This window comes from Odocoileus virginianus, chromosome 26, assembly GCF_023699985.2.
Source record: "Odocoileus virginianus isolate 20LAN1187 ecotype Illinois chromosome 26, Ovbor_1.2, whole genome shotgun sequence".
Classification (NCBI taxonomy): domain Eukaryota; kingdom Metazoa; phylum Chordata; class Mammalia; order Artiodactyla; family Cervidae; genus Odocoileus; species Odocoileus virginianus.
In genome coordinates this window covers 9,309,158-9,330,227 of record NC_069699.1, presented here as the reverse complement: position 1 = coordinate 9,330,227, position 21,070 = coordinate 9,309,158, and the positions used below count along the sequence as shown (strand labels likewise).

At 41.4% G+C, this 21,070-nt stretch overlaps 1 protein-coding gene across 4 annotated transcripts in view; it reads right to left on the bottom strand.

Moving 5' to 3' along the window:
* Positions 1 to 21,070, bottom strand: part of ITGA9 (integrin subunit alpha 9) — a 356,853-nt gene that overhangs the window by 37,599 nt on the left and 298,184 nt on the right. For 3 of the 4 annotated variants that reach the window (XR_011483592.1, XM_070455417.1, XM_070455418.1), the window contains exon 24: positions 2,248 to 2,373. Coding sequence is in view for 3 of the 4 variants with exons in the window: in XM_070455417.1 (XP_070311518.1) it covers positions 2,248 to 2,373 (126 nt within the window). In the remaining variant the exon portion in view is untranslated. Of the gene's footprint in view, positions 1 to 424; positions 2,044 to 2,247; positions 2,374 to 21,070 lie in introns of those variants that run through there. The other variant, XM_070455419.1, reaches the window with a different exon arrangement.

The following is a 21,070-nucleotide window of genomic DNA, read 5'->3' as shown; positions in this document are numbered from 1 at the left end:
TTGCCATTTCCTTCTCCAGGAGACCTTCCTGACCCAGGGATTGAACCCGGGTCTCCCGCATTGTAGGCAGATGCTTTACCCTCTGAGCCACCAGGGAAGTCCTTCTAGGCAGATGAAATCTATAGGAAGATGCAATCATTCCTTCTTGCCACCAGAGGGCAACCAAAGGACTTCCTGCCCAGTGGGCACCCGAACACACCTTCAAGTCAAAGCTCACTGGTTCACCTTACCCCCAAACTGGATTTTGCAAGGAGAGAGCAGGAGATTTTGTTTGTTTTTATTTATTTATTAAATTTATTTTAATTGGAAGACAATGCTTTATGATGTTATGATGGTTTTTGTACAACAATGTGTATCAATTATGTGTATACATAGATACCCTCCCTCTTGAGTGTCCCTCCCACCCTCCCATCCCGCCCCTTAGGCCATCACAGAACACAGAGCTGAGTTTCTTGCACTATACAGCAGATTCCCACTAGCTATCTATTTTACACACGGTAGTGTATACATATGTCAGTGCAGCCCTCTCCCACTGTCTCCTTCCCCTGCTGTGTCCACAGTCTGTTCTCTATGTCTGCATCTCTATTTCTGCCCTGCAAATAGGTTCATCAGTACCATCAGATTTCAAATATATGTATTAATATATGATATTTATTTTTCTCTTTCTGACTTACTTCACTCTGTGTAACAGGCTCTAGGTTCCTCCTTCTCACAACTGACTCAAATTCACTCCTTTTTATGGCTAAGTAATATTCCATTGTACATATGGACTACAACTTCTTTGTTTTGTTTTTAAAGAGACACATTTAATATTTCGGGAACATTCCTCTTATGAGTTTTGAACACAGGGTGTATTTCCTAGATTATGAAGTTTTTTCCTGGAAGTGACAAATGCAATTTTACACCCATTTTTCAGATTGGGCAGATTGGAGGGCTACAAAGTCACAAGACTCAAGAAACCGCAGGAGTGAAAAAAAACATGTTTAACCAAGAAAACACATGAATTACAGCTAGAAACCTAAATTCCAAATTTAAGTTACAAAGCAGTAATTCCTTTGTGTTATAGGATCCAAAATGTGTGAATATACGTTCATGATGTTTCACACATGGGGTAAAAATTTCAGGCAGATACAGAGCTGCATTTGTCAAACTACCAGATATCAATACATCTAACAGTTCTAAGGGCTGTTAAATAACAGTTGATCATTAGCATTATGTAAGTAAAAATATCCCAAACTTCCAAATGGCAACCAGTCCTACTAATTCTACCACCAAAAACAAGAGGAGGGAAATGTTAGTGAGATGTGCCATGGCTGTAATAAGGAACTGAAGAGATGTAACCAAAGATGTGGAGAAAGGAGGTTTTGGAAAAGCATCTGATTTCATGTTTAACACCTTCACTTTTAGAAAGCTGAGGTATAGCTTACATACAGTAAACAGAATAAATCCTAAGGATCCATCTTGATATATTTTTACTCACATTCATAACAGATCAAGATGAAGAACATGTCCTGCACCTAAGCAGATTCCCTCATGCTCCTGCCTATCAATATTCCTCCAAAATTAACTGCTGTCCTGACGTCCACTGCCATTGACAAAGTTGCTGTTTCTGAACCTCATGTAAGTGAAACACCATCTGCGTCCTTTTATCTCTAGCTCCTTTCACTCAATATTATATCTGTGAGATTTATTCATGTTGTTGGTGTAGCAGTTTTTATTGCTCGTAATAATCCAGCACATGGGTACACTGCAACTGTTTACATTTTCTCCTGGTGATGGATGTTTGGATCATTCCTCGATTACTGTGAACATTCTTGTCCACGTCTTTGTGGGATACAGGTACTCACTTCTCTTTGGGACATACCTGGGAGTGGAACTGCTAGGTCACAGATATGTTTAGCTTTAGTATATACTGACCAACAGTGGTATATAAAGTGGCTGGATGAGAACCATCACTCTTGATTAGATTCATACTACTGGGAAAAATGTATAACTTCATACTTGGTGGGTTGCAAAGGTTTTCCCTTTGCCAGCCAATGGAATCTGAAATGTAAATTTAACACTTTGATAGAAACCTCAGGCTGAAAAAATAGGAGTTGACTATAGTCCTTGTGACTTTCTAAGCCAACTGATTCAAACCAGATTTGAGAAACAATAAATGCCAAATAGAAAACTGGCTTCTCATCTCAGACTTGCCTTCCTAGTGAGGACCACCCACGTGAACCCAACAAGTAAGCAAATTCTTACCAAGACTTTCCTTCCCGACTTTGTGAAAAATGCAAATATTGTATGGAAGATATTTTCTTGTTCTTGAGGGATGATGCAGGGGGTTGGGTTTTTCTGGAAAGAACAGTTTCCCTTCTCTTGGCCCACCTGAAAATGAAAAGAAATCTGGATGAGTGGTCCATCCCAAGAAAAGACTGCGAGCCTGGAATCCCTTCAGAGGTGGTCACGGTAGAGCCCAAAGCCAACCGTTACCCTGGTCCATCCTCTAGGAGACAGTAATGGCAGAAAATCTGAAAGGCAGACGTAGCAGTATCAGCGAGGCCAAATAACAAATAAAAGTGGATGCTGAGTCATGAAATAATTGAGATGCAATGGCACACAACACATGAGTGAGATGTGACTAGGAAACAGTAAGACTTGAGGAACTTTAAAAACAGCCTTAGAGCAACTCTGAGATGAGCATTCATGTTCGTTTGGATATGGAAAACGAGACTCAGGTTAAGTCATTTGCTGACAATCACATAGACCAGAACTTGTTGAACCCAGATCTTCTGAGTTCCAGCCTTCAGGCATGGTCCACGGCCAGAGGTTTTCAAACTGCTCCATGGGCCCCATAGGGTGCTATGAAACTCCTTAGTGGATTTCCTAGACAGGAGAAGGGGCACCAAACAGGACTGCTATGGACCCCCATCTCTATTCCAACTAGAGCATCAACCACCTATAATGACATTTAAAACCAGGATTCTGCTACCAAAAAAATAAAATAAAAATTGGGCAACCACTGCATTGAGTCATACAAGAGCTTATATGCCCAAGGAGCTCTTGTTGAATTACCTGATTTTGCTTCTGACAGCTTTTGAAAGGCTAGTGGAAAAACAATGCTGACCAACGGCAATGTTAAAAACAAATCAAAACAATAGTACAGTCTTCCATGTTGGTTTCTTTAAGAACAACACTATTTTTGGTGCCTAAACTGGGGAAATACTGAAAAAAAAAAAAAAAAAAGAAGCCTCCTTTATATATTATCATATCAAGTTGTTTGTAGTTGAAGCCTTGACATGACTTAAGGTCAAGTCACAAAATTAATAGTAATTCATAATTTAGGATTATGTTTACAATTGATTTTAGCCAGAATCATCTATTTAAACTACACTCTCCTATCTTTAATGCCTTTGAGTAAAATATAGTGTGTTTACATTGATTCAAGAATGCTTCAGCTTCTCATTTGTGGTAAGGTTTAAAGTTTTTACATGGAAACTTCTAACTTCAGCTAACAGTACTAATATTTGGACAAAGAACTATAAAATCTCCAAATGTGCTAAATAAATCTCTATTTTATCTTTGAACATGTATGCCTGGATTTACTATATATGCCTAAAGGTAAATAAGATGAAGGTTGATTTCCTCAAATTAACTCTTAGAAAACAGTGTTACCTTTAAAAGTTCCTCATACTTTTGGGACTTACTGTTCTTTATAATACATTGGTAGCCTTTCCCTTCTCCAGGGGACCTTCCCAACCCAGGGATCGAACCCAGGTCTCCTGCATTGCAGGTAGATTCTTTACCAGTTGAGCCACCAAGGAAGCCCAAGAATACTGGAGTGGGTAGCCTATCCCTTCTCCAGTGGATCTTGCTGGCCCAGGAATTGAACCAGGGTCTCCTGCATTGTAGGCAGATTCTTTACTAGCTGAGCTACCAGGCAAGCCCTTTACTATACATGACTGAAGATAAATAAGATGAAGGTTTATTTCCTCAAGTTAACTCTCAGAGAATAGTGCTGCCTTTAAAAGTTGCTCATACTTTTGGGACTTACTGTTCTTTATAATACACTGCATTTTGCTTGTTTGTTTTTGGCCCTGCTCTGCAGCTTGCAGGGATATTAGCTTCCCAACCAAGAATTGAACCTGGGGCCAGGGCAGAGAAAGCTCCAAGTCCTAACCAGGGACTTCCAGGGAACTAAAGGGACTTAGGGCTCTTTAAAAGTATCTTGTAATTTGATACTCTCTCAGTTGAAATCTGGGAAGATATACCAGCCTGAAATGGTCTTAATCAGTGTTGGTTCTGGATGCTTTTGAGGTCACTGCTGCTGCTGCTAAGTCGCTTCAGTCGTGTCCGACTCTGTGCGACCCCATAGACGGCAGCCCACCAGGCTCCCCCGTCCCTGGGATTCTCCAGGCAAGAACACTGGAGTGGGTTGCCATTTCCTTCTCCAATGCATGAAAGTGAAAAGTGAAAGTGAAGTCGCTCAGTCCTGTCTGACTCTTAGCGACCCTGTGGACTGCAGTCTACCAGGCTCCTCCATCCATGGGATTTTCCAGGCAAGAGTACTGGAGTGGGGTGCCATTGCCTTCTCATTTGAGGTCACTAGAGGCAATTAATGGGAAGGAGGCAATGAGATTTAACATAGATGTGGTGATTATTTTGGGGTGCAACTTTTTAAAGTTGTGATAAATATTTTAAAGTTCATTTTTAGAAAGCAAAACATTAGTTGCTTACATTGTGAGAAATGTGAATAATCACTTCCAAGACAAACGAGAAAAATAACTGTGGTAACATTATGCAAATGAGTCTTTGTGTCTAGCAATACCATTTCAGCATCAAACACGAATTCAAAATGTTCTGCATTTCAAATAAATTAGATGAATTGAAGATGATATGCTTTGGAATACTGTCAACTTAAACAGTGGCTTTAATAATGCAATCCATTGACCTCAGAAGATGTACATCTGCATGAAATCACTTAGTGAAATGTGAATCAAAAGAGCAGTATAAATTAATCTAGTATTCTTAGATAATTTTCAGTGTATAATACCTGATTAGGTTAAGTATTACAAGTAGGTATTTACAACTTTTTTTTAAAATTAAGGTAAAATTTACACTCCCTAAAAATGCAGATTCTAAGGGTATAGTTTGATGAATTTGACAAATGAAGTCACGCATATAACCACCATCCCAGGGAAGGGACAGAACATCTATTACTCCAGAAAGATTCCCTGACTCTTTTCCAGTCAATTCCCATCCCCCACCTCAAAGGCAATCACAGTTCTGATTCCTGTTAAATTGGCCAAAAAACTTTGCTAAATTCACCTCTTTGGAAAAGTGGGGGACTGTGTTCTTTGGGGGTTGCTCTCTTTTGGGGTATACACAGCACCTCGCAGATGGAAAAAATTTTGTTCATTGACCATTTGAGAACTTGAATGTGTGCTCATGTTAATTCCAATCATATTTCACTCGGAAGCATGTGGGTCCCTATTTTCCTATTTGTCTTCGGCGAACATTTGCCAAAAGGCTGTTGGAGGGACCATCCTTCTGTAGCCCTGTGGCATTCACGTTCCTTCAGGCCGGGCTCCTCAAAACACATTTCGTCTGGATTGAGAGGGACGGAACCCTGAGTCTTGCAGGATGCACCTGTTCCTAATTAAAATCAGGGTTGGGGCAGAGTTCCTCCTGGCTCCACAGTGGATGATTCAGGTGTCCAGGTAGGGGGTGGGGGGGAAGTGGTGGAGTAGAGCCCCAACTCAGCCAGATTCACCGTCATCCCCACAGGACACCAGCACCTTGAGGCAAGGGGCGGGGAATCACAGCGGGAGGAACGAGGACCAACTTTGGCTCCAAGAGTGGGGCAGAGACACAGCTCAGAGCTCTCCCTTCCTTTGTCCCCCTGGAGTCTCAGGGGCCCGTGCAAAGGGTGATGATGGGGATGTGATGCGATCTGACAGGACATCTGATCTGCCCCAGGGGAATCTGGGGAAGGGAAGCAGAAGCTGAGTCTGTGGTGAATGAAAATCTCAGCCAGTCATGCTCTGACTGTGGTTACACGGGAATCACATCAACTGGGGAAAATGACAATTTTGGGGGAGGTTCAGGGGAGTCTCTCTCAAAGGAGGATAAAGGTTGCTCCGTGCTGCACAGGTCTGGTTCACGCCAGCTAATCCGCTTGTAGACACTCCCTCAGCTAAAACGAGCAACTCAGGCCCTGGCTAGGGTCATGAGGGTGACGGACTGTTCCGTGTGCGTGGATAGAACAGATGTGACAGACGTGATAGCAGTCGACACTTGTGCAGCCCTTACTGCACACCCCTGTGAGGTGAGTGCAGTTACTGTTAGCATTTTACAGATGGGCAAGTTGACAGGCAAGGGGAGGCCATGTCTCCCCGAGGGCAGGCAGCAGAACTGGGCTGGGGCACAGGTCATTCAGCTCCAGAGACCTTCTCGCCAACTTTCCTGCCTCTCAGGTCCAGAGGCTGAGGCTGGGGCTGGGGGGGGGGTGGTGGTCACAGAGGGACTAGGGGTGGAGATGGAGGTGGAGGGAAGCCATCCCTTCCTCTTCTTACCCAGGTCAAAGGGAAGGAACCATGAACCTACAAGCCCAGAAATTTCAGAGTCCTCCATCTGACCCACTTCTGCTCCATGGGAGATAAAGTGCCTGCTGGCTGGGTGGCCAGGCCACTCCATGCTGTCTCAGGCTGGAAGGGGAACAGAACATCCTGGAATGTTGTTTCTGGAAGGCAGCTCCAAGATCATGTGGTCCCGTGGCCTTGGCTGACAGATAAGGAACCAGAGGTCCTGAGGTCTGTGACTCGTCCAAGGTCACCTGATTGGTTGGTGGCAGCAAGCAGCACTCAATGAAGGAATGCTCTGGCACAAATGGTCCTGGGTTTCACCTCCTAACAGCTGAGGCGGTTCAGGTCTCCAGGGCCTTAGTTTCCTCATGTGTGAAGTTAGGATGGTGGTCTACATGGTCACTAAGGTTGTCCCCAGTTGTTAATTCTGCCCTTGAGGATTCTCCTGCCTTTTCATTAGCACGTGGAGTCACCTAGTCTCCTGCTACACAGATAAGCAATTACTCAGCACCCAGCCCTCACAGCTGGGTTCTAACCACTCTCTCCGGTGGTGACGTCGTCAAGGGGAAGCAAGGTTTTCTTCTCGCAGACAATCCACGCACCATGGCACTCATTTTCCAACTGCTTTATTTCTGTGGCTGACCGAGGATTCTGCAGCCACTGACCCCTGCTCAGCCCTGCCCACCCACTCCTCATCTGTTTTCCAGACTATCTGACTCCAAACACTTCTCATGACACGGCCGCTCATGTCCTCAGGGAGCTGAAAGAGGCCGTCTCTACTGGAATGTGAATAAAAGAACTCTACCAAACACAGAAAAAAGGACAAGAGGACGTGGGACACTGTGTCAAGGCGGAACTTGGCCAAGGCAACTATTGAGGGTTTGCTGCTGCCATTTGGCCTCCACCTCTCCCCTGGTCCTGACCCGAAAGAAAACATTGTGCAAGTTGAAACCAAGCACTGGTTGTGATTTGGGAAACTGTGGGGAGCCCAAGAGATCGTGGACATCATTTAGTGGCAGAGTTTCGGTCAGCCTCAGTCAGGGGAACCTTCGTGGTCAGGAGCCTCCAAGGACGCAGGCCTGTTTAAGGATGAAGTATCCTCAGGGTACTCTAGGTAGTGGGTTTGAAGTATGAATTAGGCCTGACTCATGGGTAAAATACTGGAAAAGGGAATTAACTCTCTGTGTTGAATGTTACCATTATCTGTCACCAGGTGGAAAAGGACATCTAGACTCCCTAGAGTGTGGTGATCTGATAAAAGGGCTGAAGAAACAGGGCGTGTCCATGTTGTAGCCTCAAAAGAGCGGTCTGTACAAGGTACGAACAGTAGGTGGCTGACTTGGAGTGAGAGACAGGACACAGGTCTCTCTCAGGTGCCCAGAACACAACTCCTTAACAGAGTCCCTTTCTCTGGGCCTGGAGGGACAGGGAAGCCCTCCAACCTGTTTTCTAAGTCTTCCTGCTCCAGGCACATCACCTTGGAAACTGATTTTAGCTGCTTAAGGCCCCTTCTCCATGCTGAGTTCAGGTATAAATGGGAATAATACTAGCTAACATTGGGTGCTAGTCTATAGTTATGAAACTGAAAGTTGCTCAGTTGTGTCTGACTCTTTGCAACACCATGGACCACACAGTCCACGGAATTCTCCAGGCCATAATACTGGAGTGGGTTGCCGTTCCCTTCTCCAGGGGGTCTTCCCAACCCAGGGATTGAACCCAGGTCTCCCGCATCACAGGTGGATTCTTTACCATCTGAGCCACCAGGGAAACAAAGTTATGGGATAGATTTAATCCTTGTAACACCCACTCACAGAGGGTGATATTATCAGTAGGTGACCATATGATTTATTGTCTAAATGGGGATAGTTTTTGAGAATGAAGTGGGGGAGTCAACCAGACAGAACAGCAAGAAAGACCTGTATCAGGGATGCACCAGGCAAACTGGGGCATCTGGTTTCCTTAAGTTTCACTCTATTTTATTTACAGATGAGAAAACTGAGGCCCAGAGAGGTTATGTGCCTATCAGCTCTGACTATGGAAGGAGCACCATCTCCAAAGTCCCTACCAGGCGAGATTGGGCACTTTCAGGGTGGTGGTATGGCCATGGACCAAAGTCTCCACCAGGATGCTCCCTCTCCAGCCTCACCTTCCTTGCATCCAGACTGCACACCCTCTGTCCCACTATATCAGTTTATCTTTCATTAGCCCTCAGAGCAGAGCTCCTATTGTGACTGTCGATCTTGCCTACATGTTTCTTTTCCAACCAGCAAGTTGGCCCCTGTCATGAACTGCACTCCTGACTCAGAGAAGGTGGCCCTGCAGGTAGATTTTAGAGGGTAAAGACACTTCCAGAGAGTAACAGGGACAGGGGAGAGGGGAACCGCAGGTGCAAAGGCATGGAGGTATAAACAGGAGGCTTGGGTCTAGAGAGCCGGGTAGTTCAACATGGTCAAGCATTGGATGAATGGCGCTCGAGAGTAGTGACCAGAAGTGAGGCAGGAGAGGTGGGCATGGACACAAAGGAGTCACAGAGGCGGGGAGTGATCCAGAAGGTAGAGTAACATGTCTCAAAATTGAGGGACCATTTTTTATCTCAGATATGTGGTATTATTGGTATATTTTTAGCAGGCCAGTGCATGGATTTCCTCTTTCAACTGGCATCAGCCTCATTCCCTAACCACATTACAAATGACTGGGTTCTAGGCATGGGAAGGGTCACCAAAGTGTCCCCGGCTTGATGCCCTCCCCACTACCCTGGACACAGTACAACGGAAAGAGAAGAGAAACAGAAGGTTAAACTAACAGAGGAATAAATTCAGTGGCAACGGTTCTTCCCAGGAGCCATGTCTTCACCAATGTGGGTCTCAGGTGAAGTCTGGTCTAGAAACTATGTTTGTTGAAATGACTTGGATTAAAGGGAGGCATAGGTTCATTTTTTAAAATAACATGTGTTTCATGTTAACGCACATTTATCTGTTAATCATTGACTTTCTGTTCTCGGCTACATCCCAGGGCTGGTTTTCCATATCGTGTGACACCGATCACAGCTGATGGCAACTGGGTAAACATGACCCATCCCCTGACTTACCACCTGCTCTTCTAAATTCACACGACCCTTGAGCTTAAAAACCCAGAGAATGTTTTGAATGCCTACTTTGCTAATTCAATTACCTACTGCCTACTCTTGGAACAAAGATACGAGAAGATAACCAGTCCCTTCTCTGTCATAGGAGGCTGAACACTGGCTACAATGGCTTTGCTAATATAAATTTTAAATTGAAACATTATTTCAATGTTTGAAATAAAAACAGTCCTCATAAAATAGGGTTCAGAAATGATACCAACTGGTTAATTTAGCCAATCTAAGATGTTTACTACTAGAAAGATAAATAAAAGCTACACTTCCATTCAGCAAAATGTAAACTGTGATAGTTTTCTATAGTCTGAAAGTGCCCTTAGTATTATCCCTTATGTTAATCACATTGCTATGATTTCCTATTGAGTGTCTTGATATTCACCAAAGAACAGTGAATGATGACAACAATTTAATAAATCCTAAGACAAATAATTTTATGTATCACCTTTCAAGACTGTATAATGTAGACCCAGAATAACCTAGCAGGGGTAGACACTCAAAATCTCCATTTATTCACTCTGATGTCTCAAACTGCAATGACTATTTAAAACAAGAACGAAAAAACAGTGATAACCATCTTGTGTAGTTCCTTATAATGGCTATGCCCAGTTCTATGTTACTAATATATTTGAAAGATTGGGAAAACAATTTTTGTGTGTGTGCGCGCACACATCATTTAAAGGTAGGAGTTGTCAAAGGCATCCTTTGGTAGGCCTTTCTCAAGAATTATGCATTCTTTTGCTTTGTGAAAGGGTCCCCTTGCGTATCAGTTTGGCAAGTTATGATTTTCTGATATTTACCTCTGTGGGTAGCTAGAGACTCCAATGTGTTCCTACAAATAGATGAAAAGGAAAAGCACTTTGATGACCACAACAGTACAAGGTAAGTTAATATGAGGTTCTAGCTTTGGACAGGCCCTGCTAGACCCACTCAAGTGAAGAGCTATGTTCTGGTTTCAAAATGAAATGGGTAAATGAGAACACAGAACAGCCACCCATAAATAATAGCCCGTTGACAAACCTGAAGAGTTGGAACAGAAGGAGCAAGAAATGTAACAATGACCCAGTGCCTTTTATTAATAATTTCTAGAAAGGGAAAGGAAGTGACTCTAAAAAGCCTGGAAAGATCGTAACTTCAACTCCAGATGTCTTCTCTCTTTCCAGTTGAAAATTATCTTCTAAATAAAAGACTTGCCTCCCCAACCCCCTCCCTGTCCCTTAAGGCCACTGTGAAAAGTGGTATTTGATCTGAAAGGTCAGCATGTTACTGAGACCAAAACTAAAACAGAAAATGAAGAGGCAAAGCCTCAAAACCAACATTCCAGAGGAAAGAAAGAGCATGTTCTGTTGTATAATTCTGACCTCTGTATGAATCTGCCATTATTTCATAAAAGATATCACTTCTTACGATAAAAGGCAATGATTTTTTTCCCCACCAGTTCTAGGGTTTGGCTAAAACAATAGTATTTTTCACCATCCCCTGCACAGATTTCCCCTGGTGTCACAGGCCAACATGCTGAAAAGTCAAGAGTGCAGGCCACCACTAAGACTGCCCTGTAAAACAGGGTTCATTTACATTTAATCAGAGAAAGACAAGTCCCCCTTCACCCCCCATGAGGCCCATTTCAAAGCTTCGGGATGGCCTTTTACTCTACTTAAAGTGATGCAGATGGCATGTAGTTTCAGAGAAGCAGTGACACCAAAGAATTTCCAGATGTGGTCAGATTCTCTTTAGCAAAAAACTTAAGTATGCTATCTGAGCACTTGATGTGCATGCCAAAAATATTTTCCTTCCACAGATAATGAAACATTTTGGAAGCAGAATGGTCTGTTGATTTGGATAATAAATGAGTCAGTAGCCTCCATGTGGGACATAACATAGTCCCTGGAATTGTACTGGCTTATTTAAACTCCGGTTGTAGTTCTTGGACTGATTTTATGGTAAAGAACAAAGCTCATACCTATCTTATGTTAAAGGATAAAGCAGCACACCTATGGATTCACTGAGTTATCTCTTCATTTATTAGACATATAACTTTGTTATTGCTTTTTTACCAAAAGGTAAATAATAATCATTTTCTGGATGCTATATTTCAGGTATAAACACCTGTCTAACCTCTTACGCTGCCTTTCTGAGGGAGTACACACAAAAGCCATGAAAAGAGAAACCTAGATGTCATTCATTGAATCTAAAGCTTCAAGACTTCAGGAAAGGCCTGAAATATGCATTTTGGCATATGTTTAGGAGAAGTAAATGTAGTTGGCACCATTACAGCTGGGGAGATAATGACTTCTCAGTGTCTAACGATGTTGAGGAAGTTCCCTGTGGTCAGAACATACCTGCTGGGTCTATCAGAAATGAGTTTTCCTGTTTCCGTGCCTCTGATGCACACTCAATTAGTCCTCGGCAGGTTCAACGAGAACCATGTGTTTCTGGGCAATGACTGATGTGCTCTGTTTATCCTCAGTGAGATTTCCTGTTATCAACTTTGCTAACAACCCGCCACGCCTGCAGTGACAGGGCTATGTTGCTTTTGAGGAATGAAAAAAGGAAGGAGGAAAGTAAACTGCATAACCACCAACTTTTAAGGCTGATTTGTTTTGAAGACCAGAGAACACAGGCACCTCAGTATCATCACCCACATGCTACCATGAAGTGTTAATGCTTCCAGATGTCTCAGAAGCCCTGCACCCAAACCCTGCGACCTCTGATAACTGCAGGGCCCTCAGTCAGCCGGAAGCCAGGCCGGCTGCCCTGACTCACTCCCTCTATCCACAAGGGCTAAAAGGCAGCCTCGGCAACACACGGCGCATGCGTACCAGGCTGCCGCTCTTCCCCTACCTTTCAGAGATTGCGGGTTGAGTGTAAGTTGTGCCCAAAAACACACACGCTTTCTCCCTGTAGCCAAGACTAAAATTGACCCAAGAGCCCAGGAACGTAATTCTTACTCCAGAATTCCATCAGCCATCCCCTCTCTTTTGGTTTCTGTTGAAAGAAAAAATTAAAAGCCAACCTAACCCTGACTCATTTCAGGACCTGATTATTCAGCTCATGTTCAGACATGTGCAGAAAGAAGGAAAAAGAAAGTGGTTTGAGGCCATCGTCAAAATCAGAGGACTTATGTGTATGTGTATATATGTATGTGTATGTGTGTGTGTGTGTGTATGTGTGTGTTAGAGAGAGAGAGAGAGAGAGAGAGAGAGAGAAACAGAGAGAGGGAGAGAGAGAGACAGAGCAAGAGAGACAGAGGCAGAGAATGTTTTCATAATATCTCCAGCCCCAAAATTGTGGAGTTTAAGTTTGCTCTTAGAAGCCTTCATTTTTGATAAGTGATTCAGCCCCTTATTTCAAAGTTTAACATTTTTACTTTTTCCCCACATTGAAATTAAAGCAACTTCTGTTGTGGGTGAAGGGAAACAGTCCAAACATCTCTACCCAGAGATTCTAGCTCAGCGCACATTTTCTGAGTTCCTGGAGAGTATGAGGTGCTCGTCAGATGTGCAGTAGGGTGTGAGCGTGTCTAAGGACACACACCCTGTCCTAACACTGAGAGATGTGATGGTGATACTAACAGAGTGGGAGCAGTCATCATTTTCATTTATCTGAGTGCACGCTATGGGCGGGGGATGCACAGAATACAAGGTGGCTGTGACCTTTACTTTACCAGTGTTTTTAATCTTGTGGAAGAAGAGAGACAAACAAAAACTGCAATTTCAGACAGTGGTGAGTGCTATGAAGAAACTAACACACAGGGAAACAGGACAGAAAGTTGACAGGTTTGCAACTTTAGCTGAAGTAGTCAGGGGAGACCTTCCCCAAAAGGTGAACTTTGGGCTCAGATCTATATTATGAGAAGTAACTAGTCATGCGGAGATTTGGGGGGAGAGTGTTCTCAGCAGAGGCAGGTGCAAAGGTCCTGAGGCAAGACAATCTAGGAAGGCATCTGGGAGGGCTTGATGGAAGAGAGGATGTGTGAACCGGCTCTTGAGGAATGAGCGGGCTTCCCACAGCCAGAGGGAAGGGAGAAGCATTAGCAAGGTCATGGAGCCCAGAGAAGTGCATGGTGGGTGGGTCAGCAGCCTTCATGGTCCAGAGTGGCTGGAAGACAGGGTCAGGGTTGAGGCTGGGGGCAGAGGAGGTTGTAGAACATAGCCTGGAGAGGTGAGTGGAAGGTCACGCAGGGTTTCGGACCTCATGGGTTTGGCCATTAAGATCTGCTTGTTGATCTTTTTACAGAGAACCTCAGGTTGTCTCGCAGAGCTGTAAGGGAAATTATTAGGAATAGAAATACATTTTCAAATGGTAAACCAGGTCATCCCTACCAGGGAAATAATCATCTGTGATAAGGAGAGGCTGGATAAAGATGTATAGTACTTGGGACTCAGTTTTGAATTTTTATTTATTTGGGGATATGAAGAGAACAAAGAGAAGGGCTTAGAATGGGAAAAAGAGAACTAAAGGAACTGTGAACTTTTTCGGGAAGAGAAGTGGGAAGAATGACTAAGAAACAGCTCAACTTCGCCACAGAGGGAACCAGGCAACTGTTTTCCATTTTAGGTTAGAAAACATGGGGCAATTAGAGCATGATGAATTGAAGATAGTCATAAAACATGGGATTCAAGGCACATCAGACTGCCTAAACCAGGAGAACTTGCTGAAACACAGCTCTGCAGAGAGGTCTCGATTGTATTCTGCTCAAAGCAGAGGAGTGGATCATATAACCTCCCCCCAAACCCATTTCAGGGCTGGAAATCCATCTGTTTCTGCTGGAAAGGGTTTCTTCTTTCCACCCCCGCTTCCCTCTCTTATCTCCTTATCACATAACATAAGCTGTATTACTAACAGTTAACTAATCTGGTTTTGGGTGAGTCCTTGAATTTCTACAGAAGAAACTGAGAGTAAAGGAGGGGGGAAAAAAGAAGCATGTGTTTCCAGAGACAAACTGATGATTACCAAAGGGGAAAGGGGGGTGGGGGAGGGATAGATTAGAAGGGTGGGATGAACATATACACACACGTATACACATTACTATGTATAAAACAGATAATCATCAAAGACCTGCTGTAATAACTCAATATTCTGTGATAACCTATAAGGGAAAATAATCTGAAAAAGAATATATACACACGATTGAATCCCTGGCTGAGCATCTGAAACTTACATGATATTATAAATCAATTCTGCTTCAATAAAAATATTCAAAAAAAGAGAAGCATGGGTTCACCAAGGGGGAAAGTAGTAGACACTGGGAAAAAAAAAAAAGTGAGTTGTTCAATTTTGCTTTGGGTTATTTGCTGGGTTGCTTTAAAGTACCAGGCCTGGCTTATGTACAAGTTATGTCTTGGCCTCTATTAAGCCTGCTACAGGGAGATTTCTTGTTCCAAATACGCTCCAAGCATAACTAAATCATAAAACCTAGGACTTTTCTCGTGCAAAATGTGTATTAACAACCAGCCAGCTTCAAAAATCAGCGTTACTGTCAACTGCTGTGGCCAGAGAAGTGATTCACTTTGGGGCAGAGATCTCCCCCATAGTGAGTGCTAACAAGGACACACACAGACTCTTGATGTCTAGTTTGAACACCACCATGCAGGGGAGCCATGGGGCTGGTATTTTATTTTATTTATTTATTTTTAATTTATTTATTTACTAATTTTAACTTTACAATATTGTGTTGGTTTTGCCATACACTGACTTGAATCCTCCATGGGTGTACATGAGTCCCCATCCTGAATCCCCCTCCCACCTCCCTCCCTATCCCATCACTCTGGGTCATCCCAGTGCACCAGGGGGGCTGGTATTTTAAAGGAGAGAAAACAACTAGCACTAAAATCAAGGTAAGAGAATTATCAGGAAACATAGACTTTGGCAAGACCTTATGAGCAAAGAAGATCACCTCACAAACTCCTGCAATAGCTTGGGTTCCCACCACCCCCAACAACCCTCCACCCCCTCCTGCTGCCACCATGAAGGTCTCAGCAAGACCTGCCCTGGACACTCTATTTAAAACCACAAATTTCCCCACTCTCACCCCCTTTCCTCCTTTATTTTTCTCCAAAGCATTTCTCATTATGTCACGTATCATACATTTTATTTATTACTTGCCTCTACCAGAATGTAAGCTACATGAGGGCTGGAAATTATTATTTTTTGTCTGTTTTGCTCCTCATAGTAATAGTGCTTGCCATAGGGTGAATGCAAAGTAGTTGGCGAATGAATGGAAGTGTGGATTTAAAAATCCCCACGACACCCTTTTGGGGCAAGGACTGTCATCACCATTTTACAGATGAGGAAAGGGAAGCTCGGAAAGAGTTAAGTAACATGCTTTAGATCATGGCGTCTCAAATATTAACATGCAAAGCAATCACCGCGTTTAATAAAACACAGATTCTAATTCAGAAAGTCTGGGTGGTGCATGACAGTCTGTCTCTCTACACTTCTAACTTCCAGGTAATGCCATGGCTGCTGGACAGCTACATATCCAGACAAAAGGGTATTACGAGTCTTATAGCAGCTGTAGAGTCTAGTGGTTAAAAGCTGACATCAACCTAATCATTTATTAACTCTGTGACCTTAGGTGATCCTTTCGTTTGTGCCTCTGTTTCCTCACCAAATTATCATGAAGATTAAAAGAATTCGTCCAGGTAGTATTTGGTATAGTTTCTCATCTATAGTAAGTTCTTAATAAAAGTTTATTATTATCATTATTAATGACAATAATATTACTACTACTTCTTTAGCCTAAAAATAATCGTTCCTTCTCAGAATACTAAGGGAATATTATTAAGTTATTGGAAGGACTGTTGCTGAAGCTGAAGCTCCAATACTTTAGCCACCTGATGCAAAGAATTGACTTATCAGAAAAGACCCTGATGCTGGGAAAGGTTGAAGGCAAAAGGAAAAGGGGGCAGCTGAGGATAAGGTGGTTAGATAGTATCACTGACTCAGTGGACATGAATCTGAGCAAACTTTGAGAGACAGCGGAAGACAGCGGAGAGTGGAGTGCTACAGTCCATGGGGTCACATAGAGCTGGACACAAGTTAGTGACGGAACAACAACAAAAAATTACAGTCTACTCTATTAACATAGGAAAAGTCTACATTTAAACTGGGAATGATGACGACTCACATCTACTATCCAAACATTAGAAACTTCTACTGAATATATTATGTGAGAACTTTGAAGCAAGGTCTGAAAAGTGGAATTGTTGGTATTTGTACTTTTAATTCTGATAGTTACTGTCAAATTGTCCTTCACACCAACAGTACTTGAGAGTGCCCATTATCCCTCGTCTTAACCAACAGTGGATATTAACAATCTTTTAGACTTTTGCCAGTTTAACGGGGGCGGGGGGGAACACTTCATTTTCATTTGAGTTTACATTCTCTGATTACTGGTGAGGTTAATGTTTATTTGCCATTTAAATGTCTTTATGTTTGTCATTAAAGTTTCTTCTTTTATGAATCTTCTGTTCATATTGCTCTCCCCATTTTTATAACTTTGGGCCTTTTCATTTTTATTTGTGTAAGTCCTTACATATTATTTGTATGTGAACTATGTTGCCAGTATATTCTCCCAAATATCTTTTAGTTTTGTTTATGATGCATTTTGATCATGAAAGACATTGATATTTTCATAAATTTAAACTTGCTGATCTTCTCTTATGGGCTTTAGAATTTATAACTTGCTTTGGAAGAAGACCTTTCCCATACAAAGATTATAAAAATATTCAGTACTTTTAACTGATATTTCTTTTTTACATATAACTTTTTAATCCATCTATTTTTTTTTCAGTCAGTTACCAGTTTTCTAAAATTTCTTCCCAAATGGATAGACAATTTTCTTCATATCATTTATTATGAAGGAGTCTATATATAATACTTCTATTGTTTGGGATGATTATTTCATCAGATATTTTTTCTTCCCCCTCCTCTCTATCCTCTCCTCTGGAACTTTAATTATGTGTATTTCAGTAAGCTTTACGGTGTCCCACAGGTCTTTGAGGCTTTACTTGTTTTTCTCTACAATTGGCCTTCCTTATCCACAGGTTCCACATCTATGGATCCAATCAACCACACGTTTAAAACATTTGGGAAAAAAACTCCAGAAAGTTTCAAAAAGTAAAACTTGGATTTGTCACATGCTAACAACTATTTATAAAGTATTTACAATGTAATTGCAACTATTTAAAATTCTGTTTTCATTGTATTAGTTACTATAAATAACCTAGAGATTATTTAAAGAATATGGTAGGATGTGTGTATGGGCTTCCCTGGTGGCTCAGTGGTAAAGAATCCACCTGCCAAGGCAGGAGATGTAGGTTTGATCCTTGAGTCAGGAAGATTCCCTGGAGAAGAAATGGCAACCCACTCCAGCATTCTTGCCTGGGAAATCCCATGGACAGAGAAGCCTGGTGGGCTACAGTCCCTGGGGTCTCAGAGTCAGACAGGTCTTAGTGACTAAACAACAACAATAGGATGTGTGTAGACTCTATGCAAATACTATGCCATTTTATATAGGGGATTTGGACATCCATGGAATTTGGTATCCATGGGGAGTCCTGGAATCAATGCCCCATAGATACTGAGGGATGACTGTATTCTCTTTTCTGTTAGTTCTTCAGACTGAATAGTTTCTACCAATCTATCTTCAAGTTTGTTGGCTCAGCTCTGCTACTGAGTTCCCCAAGTAATTTTTCATTTCACTTTCCAGAACTTCTACTTGGTTCTCTTTTTATAATCTCCATTTCTTCATTAATACTCTCTATTTGAGAAATCATTGTTATCACACTTTCCTTTAATTCTTTAAACATGTTTTTTTTTAGTTCCTTACACATATTTATAAGAACTGCTTTGAAGTCCTTGACTGCTAAGTCCAACATCTGGGCTCCTCAGAGATAGCTTCTATTGATTCCTTTCCCCATCCTGTGCAATGCTTTCTCTAGACCTATTTCTTTGCATGTTTTGCAATTTTTAAAAAAAAATCTGAACATTTTTTTTTGTTTATAACCATAAAACACTAATGTTTGTATTTTATTATAATACAACCAAAATATACACTTAGCAACTTGCAATTATTTTAGATTTCAAGACTACATTTCTTTTAAAATAGCAAAACTATAAATTCAACGTAGATTGCTAACCACTTACAATTATTAAGAATTAAATTACACAATTAACTGACATATTTTTTGCCCTTCCCCCCCAAATCATCTATTTCAAACATACCATAAATACTTTAATATGACTAAATATTTAAATGAGAGGTATAAATCATGTATATGTTCCTGTCTTTGCACTGTCAATGTGTTCAATCTTGGAATTTTAGATCTTTTTTTAACCAACCTCAAATGTAGATTAAATTATTTAAATATTGTCTGAACATTTTAATGCATAAGTATTGCAGCAACTCTTTTTTGGGGTGGCAGCTGCTCCTTTTTTTGTTTCTCTTGTTTAGTGGCTTGCCTGGACTAATTCTGTGGAGCTTGTTTCTCATGAAGTGTGTAGCCTCTGATGCCTCTGCTAATTTTTTTTACACTTGTTTTTACTTTTAAGCCTGGTTTCCTAGAGGCTGTCCTGGATCAACACAGCTTAGTGGTCAGTCAATGACTGGTCAGATGTTTTACATAAATACCTGGATCTCCACCCTTAGCCGATGGACTTGTGTGTGGCTTAGGGAATGCCTTCAAAGGTTAGGAAGTCTATAAGTGTGCCCAAGCTTTTCCTTTGTGCATTCACAAAGCCTCAAATTCAGTTGATTATCTTGGATTTTCTAGGGAAACAATAACATCGTTTGCAATAGGGATACTGTGTTTTCTTTCCTGACAGTAAAGTTTATTCATTTCTTTTTATTGTTATGACCTCAACATGGCTAAACTGGAGAGACAAGAGGAGGAACTCATGCCTTCACTCCGTGCTTAGGTGGCAGGGCTCCTAATGTTCCAGCATCAGGCTGAAGTGTTCTATAGGCTCTGATAGGGAGGCTTAGTCAAGTAGAGGAGGTTCCCTTCCAGGCTTGCCTTGCTGGAAATTAAAACAAAACAAAACAAAACCTCACAAGTGGATGATGTATTTAATTTCTGACTTTTTAGAAGCCTTCATCAAGATAAGCAGCTGGCTGTATCACCTTTAATCCCTTTACTATTAAGAGTGAATAATGCTCATCAGTTTCGTTATGGAGAATCAACCTAGCCGTTTCTGGATTATATCCTACTTTATTCAGGATATATTCTTCTAAAGGGAATTGATTCGGAAACATTTATTTAGAATTTTTGTATCTGTTTTCAAAGTGAGTTTGGCTTGTGGTTTCCTTTTCTGTGTGAGTGCCCATTCTTCATTTCTGGTTTCTGAATCAGGGTTATATTAGTTTTCTAGAACAGGCTGTTCCTTCATCTTCTACTCTCTGGAACAGCTTATATAACATATAAATTACCTGTTCCTTGAAGGCTTAGTAGAACTTACTTATGTAGCTATCTGGGTCTGGTGCTTTTTTAGGGCACAGGTCTTCAGCTATGTTTCATTTTTCTTTAATTATACAAGTTTCAGGTGTACAACATTATAATTTAACATCTATATACTACTTTCTCATTTCTTCTAAGGTAACTGGTCTAGCTATATTATTTTACCTCATATACTTCTTTTAGACTTTTTACATGTGTGAAAATTATATTGTGAATAATTTAAAAATCTACTTCATGTGAGTGTAGTTACTTTATCATTTCTAGGGTTGGTTGTTTTTTGGCATTATTACTCTTTTTCCTTTCTTGATCAAATTTGCTGTAGGTTTGTCTATTTTATGTGACAAAAGAATTCCCAGCTTTCAGTTTTACTGATGTACAATACTCCCCCTGCCATTTCATGGCTTTCACTTTATCTTCAACAGTTATCTTCATTTTTCTTGCTTAGGAATGAAAATATTTTATTGTCCTTTTTTAAGCTCTTGTTATCAACCTAGGTCATTTATTTTCAGTCTTTCCTGTTTTCTACATGTAAGTAGTAACATTTTCTTCTGTGTGGGTTTTGTCTACATCCATGAGTTTTGATATGAACAAGCTTTCACTGTCTTTCATTTCTAATTTGTTTATCCCTTCCTCTACAATTTCTTTTTTTTATCTAAAAAGTTAATTAGGATTGTGTTTAAAAACTCCCAAGTAGTTCTGTTTTTGGTTGGCTGCTTGGCTAAACTTTTGTGGTTACCTTCCAAGTTTATTGCATTGTGGTCTGAGTATGTGGCTTGTATTACTTTGACTTTAGAAATTCTATTGGGATTTGCTTTTGTGGTGTAATACATGGGTAATTTGTGAATGTTCACATATGTTTGAAAAGACATGCATTCCCTTATTTATGTACTAGGAACTCTACTAAT